A 5,386-nucleotide genomic window follows, 5' to 3' on the forward strand; every position below is an offset into this window, starting at 1 on the left:
CAAATTTATACTCGCGACAGCGGGCAGCAGCAGTGGCCTGAACGCAATGGCGGCTGTACGTGCTTTGAGTAGCGAGTACTTTGATTAGCGACGACGAATCGGCCGCTTCGCCTGCCCAGCGGATGTTCGTGACCATGAATTCGCCTGGTGGACCTGTGAGCTTGGGTGCCAGCACCCAAGCTCACCAGCACCCAAGCTCACCACCAGTAAGAAAGGCACTTGAGTTCGCAGGTCTGAGGCGGAAACATGGTCATTCATTCGCCTCAGGGAGGACAACATCGGCGAAGTCCGGCTACAAAGGAGGAACGCCCGAGTGTACGAGACGACCCGCCCCGATCTTGAAAGGCTCTCTATTGAGAAAACTCGGAGGAAGACGCAAAGAAGTAGCACAGCAAACTCTGGGAATCACGGAGAGTTGTCGATCACGTTTCGCATCTTGTGTACCGCCGTCCTTTGGATTTGGATTAGATGACACGGCGGGTAGGGTATGGCTACACTAACGAGACATTCTCAAGAAAAGCTGATTTTTTTTAATTGCACCATGCAATAAAATCAATAAAACAATTACTCATTTGTTTTAAAACGACATATTCCACTTCTAATGAAGTAAAGAATGTGTCTCAACCTGGTTAGACCAAAAATTGTATATTGCTCCTTCGCCCCTCGGTTTAGCCGGGCTTTCCCCGATGCAAAAAAATATCAACCCTAAACCCTCCGTTTATATGCCGTGTGATAACGAACGCCTTTTGATACAGGTACCTTTATCTAAGGGATTTAAGGTACAAGTCCTTTAGGCAGCCTGTGTGAATGGGGTATATGTTTTGAAGCGTTGACGTTCCCCCGCTTTGAACCAAAACAAATGTGTCCGAGGTGGCCGGGTGCTGACGTTGTAAATGCAGCGCTGCTTTGTGAATGAATAAAATAACGTTTATTTTACCGGATTAACTTTGATTACATGGAGGTCTATTTTGCGTCTGCTACGTGGCGTGTATTCGGTCGTTTTTCTCAAAGCGGTTTCTTCTCCCCAGGCAGGCGCTACGGGTAAGGCTCAGCTCTCGGAATCGCTCTCCCGAAGCGTCACGTGTTCCAGAATATACATAACACATCATGCCGACAGTGAATCGTTTATTAATCTGAACAATGCAATGTGAATTTCTTTGTTAGTATTTTTGGTGTAATTGAAATTTTAAAATTGTATTATTGTATGTTGTTTGGAATTGTCTATTTATATTGTTGGTTGCTATCTCGTGCCGTTTGTGCGAGTTTCTAACGTTTAAATGTGATCTGTACCCCACTCCCCTGCTCCAACGCTGCTGCGCTGCAAAGTACAAATACATAAAGAAATAAAGAAATGATCACTCTGAACAAGTGTATTGTTGCCGAAGTTTATAAAGGCGGTTTATTTTAAACAGCTGTCATATACTAACAGTGAAACACAAAGTAACGTCAAAATAACGTAAAGGTTATGTTAGTCATGGCAAGTAATGACATCGGTATTTCGTTACATCTGCAAAATGGTAAAGGAGCTCTGTAACGTGTTAGCTTTTTGCAAGCTAACGAGTAACGCTGTTTCGTTACTTTTTTTCGGTAACGTGCACAACACTGCTGAAAATGTGCCTATTCGATATGTTTCGGTTTTTCTTTTTGCATTGAAATTTTTTATTGTTATTTTCGATAAAATGTGTAAGTTTCGTGAACCAAAGAATGAAATAAGTCTAAAAATATATTACTAGATGCATGGTTCGGCGTGAAATTGCCGGTTATGCAAATACATACATGCATACGATGTATAAATGAATACGATGGCGAAACCTGGGCAATCTAAACGCCTCGAGCTTCGAAATTTTATATCTCCGGAAGAAAATTAGCTACGGCTGGCAATTTGGCCAGTTGAACAGAGGAAAAGGAGAACACTAAGGAGAGGAGAAGAGAAACACATCGCTGAACACGTTTTTCCGTGTTCAGATGAATCGATTGCCAACAGTATGTACCAACCAGCTCAACTAAAACCCGTAACTTAGCTAAGGTGTTCGCACACAGCTGAATGCTCCTTTCAAGATATAAGATATATTTTTACATAAATATATAAAAAAAATCACTCGGACCATCATTGCACGATCTGACGTGAAAACGTCATGCACAATCACGATTGAAGGAACATGCAGCGAAAGCAAAGGTATAAGCAGACAACGTGAGCAGAGAGAGTGGCCTGTCCCGAACGGCGGTGTCGCCAATTTTGTCCTAGAAACGCACACTTTGGTTCTTAATTCAGAAACCTCAGCTCCGTGCTCGCGCTTATAACATCCTCCCTTTTTCAGCAATTATCTCTCTCTCTCTCTCTCTCTGTATATATATATATATATATACAACACGGGCACTTCACACCATCGTACGTGGTCTCCGAGGAGGATATAAACGAAATTGTGCAGATGAATGAACCGTACTTAATCCAATGAATTAAAGAATCCAAGTTTCCAGGAACCCGCCGAAAGCCAAAAAACGGCGGAGCCAGGATTTGAACTCTGGGCCTCCCAATGTCCGGTCGGGTGTGCTAACCAGTCCACCACTCCACCTTGGCTTTCTGGCGTTTCCTACCTGTCTTATTAATGCACAAGAAACGAAATGTATCCAATCGGAGGTGTTCTGGAAACACACGCCGCCGCGTGGAACGCGGTACGACGCTTAGTGTCACGTGGTACGTGCTCGTTTGTGCTCCAGAAATCCTCCCACTGTTTGTCTCGCCCCGTGTACATGTAGTAGTATTCTTTGTTTTATGAGCCTTTTTAGAGACGGTATCATCATCATCTGCGAGAATCAAGAGCCACGTTATTGAATATACAACACGGGCACTTCACACCATCGTACGTGGTCTCCGAGGAGGATATAAACGAAATTGTGCAGATGAATGAACCGTACTTAATCCAATGAATTAAAGAATCCAAGTTTCCAGGAACCCGCCGAAAGCCAAAAAACGGCGGAGCCAGGATTTGAACTCTGGGCCTCCCAATGTCCGGTCGGGTGTGCTAACCACTACACCACTCCACCTTGGCTTCCTGGCGTTTCCTACCTGTCTTATTAATGCACAAGAAACGAAATGTATCCAATCGGAGGTGTTCTGGAAACACACGCCGCCGCGTGGAACGCGGTACGACGCTTAGTGTCACGTGGTACGTGCTCGTTTGTGCTCCAGAAATCCTCCCACTGTTTGTCTCGCCCCGTGTACATGTAGTAGTATTCTTTGTTTTATGAGCCTTTTTAGAGACGGTATCATCATCATCTGCGAGAATCAAGAGCCACGTTATTGAATATACAACATGGTCACTTCACACCATCGTACGTGGTCTCCGAGGAGGATATAAACGAAATTGTGCAGATGAATGAACCGTACTTAATCCAATGAATTAAAGAATCCAAGTTTCCAGGAACCCGCCGAAAGCCAAAAAACGGCGGAGCCAGGATTTGAACTCTGGGCCTCCCAATGTCCGGTCGGGTGTGCTAACCACTACACCACTCCACCTTGGCTTCCTGGCGTTTCCTACCTGTCTTATTAATGCACAAGAAACGAAATGTATCCAATCGGAGGTGTTCTGGAAACACACGCCGCCGCGTGGAACGCGGTACGACGCTTAGTGTCACGTGGTACGTGCTCGTTTGTGCTCCAGAAATCCTCCCACTGTTTGTCTCGCCCCGTGTACATGTAGTAGTATTCTTTGTTTTATGAGCCTTTTTAGAGACGGTATCGTCATCATCTGCGAGAATCAAGAGCCACGTTATTGAATATACAACACGGGCGCTTCACACCATCGTACGTGGTCTCGTACGTGGTCTCTTCACACCATCGTACGTGGTTTGAACGTATGAGGCGTGACAACCTATTTGTAAGCCAGAAGAAAGGAGGGTTGGGCCTTGTAAACGTAGAACTTAAGCTGAAAGTACAGCGTTTCCTATTTTTCCGCGATCAAGGCAATCCTCTCGTGATTTCTGCGTTTAAGGAGCTGGGAGGAAGCGTTTTGGGGCCGCGGCTCAAGGGGGACACTGGAGACTTCCGAGCACGTGCTCTGAAGTTTTACCAGGAAACAGCAGCGGCGAAGGAATTTTTCCGAGCCCGCTTTTCCGACGAGTACCTGCAGAAAGTTAAAAAGAAATCTCTATACTGGGACACAGTTGATTTGCTCATACCGCCCCCACTCTATCGCAGCTTTCCGGGAAGTGTGGATAAATCGGATGTATATCGTCGCTTACGTAGCTACCCTGTCAGAACGGCAGTCAAGAATTTTTTCCTACGCTTCCATTTCGAAGTACTGCCGGTCAAGACGTGGCTGGTTAAAAAAGGTTTCTTTGAACCGTGGTCAACAAATTGTGCGTTGTGTCCGTTTCCCGAAACACTTGAACATGTGTTTTTGTACTGTACGAATGCGGAGCTTTTTTGGGCAGAGCTTCGAGCAGTGCTGCAGATAGATCTTTACGTAGAGTGGAAGAGCGCGAAATTTTTGCTTTTCGGCGACAGTGCACAGAGTAGGGCATGGGAGCTGCTGGCACTCCTCGGTCTATATGCGCTGTGGCGGTCGAGGACGGATCACTTGGAGGTCCGAGAGGGATCCAAGCCCGCCTGGCAACACTTCTGCGACGGCTTTCTGTACGTGAGCAGCCTTCTTGAGGCGACGGAACAACAAGGGCTTGAATGTTGGTCGCTATTTGGAACGCGTATGCATAACCGCGCTGTAAAGGCTCAGTGGTAAACAAGGATTCCCGGGCCGCTGCGCGAGTGGCTGCTTGGGGTGCATGTGACGCTACAGAGAAATGATTGAGCGAGATACATTTTGAATTTGTGTGTGAATCGCGGTCCTCGCCTGTCAAACAGTGCTCACTGACATGATAAGTGTATGGCAGCCAATGTGATCATTTTAAAACTTTGTAAATAAACATACTTTTAATAAAAAAAAAAAAAAAAGGTGGAGTGGTGTAGTGGTTAGCACACCCGACCGGACATTGGGAGGCCCAGAGTTCAAATCCTGGCTCCGCCGTTTTTTGGCTTTCGGCGGGTTCCTGGAAACTTGGATTCTTTAATTCATTGGATTAAGTACGGTTCATTCATCTGCACAATTTCGTTTATATATATATATATATATATATATATATATATATATATATATATATATATATATATATATATATATATAAAGGCTGCTGTCCTAATTGTCGCCGCCTCCTGTTAGGAAGGTCAAGGGATATCCCTTCCTTGAGCGTTGCGATTATATATTGGTTCACGCCATGTTTATTTTTCGTTCTTTCGAGGTATTTTCATTTTTTTTTTTTGACGTGAGGAGAGTTTACGAATGTAGTTGTGAGCGACAGGCGCACTTTTGAATGTCGTTCACTTGCTTTG

At 45.1% G+C, this 5,386-nt stretch overlaps 1 protein-coding gene across 1 annotated transcript; it reads left to right on the forward strand.

Annotated features, from left to right (window-relative positions):
- Nucleotides 1-3,857: 3,857 nt before the first annotated feature.
- Nucleotides 3,858-4,882, forward strand: LOC121836787. Its single transcript, XM_042291993.1, has one exon. The coding sequence runs from the start codon at nt 3,858-3,860 to the stop codon at nt 4,737-4,739; it is 882 nt and encodes a 293-aa protein (XP_042147927.1). The 3' UTR covers nt 4,740-4,882.
- The last annotated feature ends 504 nt before the right edge of the window (nt 4,883-5,386 follow it).

This window comes from Ixodes scapularis, unplaced genomic scaffold (assembly GCF_016920785.2).
Source record: "Ixodes scapularis isolate PalLabHiFi unplaced genomic scaffold, ASM1692078v2 PGA_scaffold2__306_contigs__length_199485367, whole genome shotgun sequence".
In the NCBI taxonomy this organism is placed as follows: Eukaryota; Metazoa; Arthropoda; class Arachnida; order Ixodida; family Ixodidae; genus Ixodes; species Ixodes scapularis.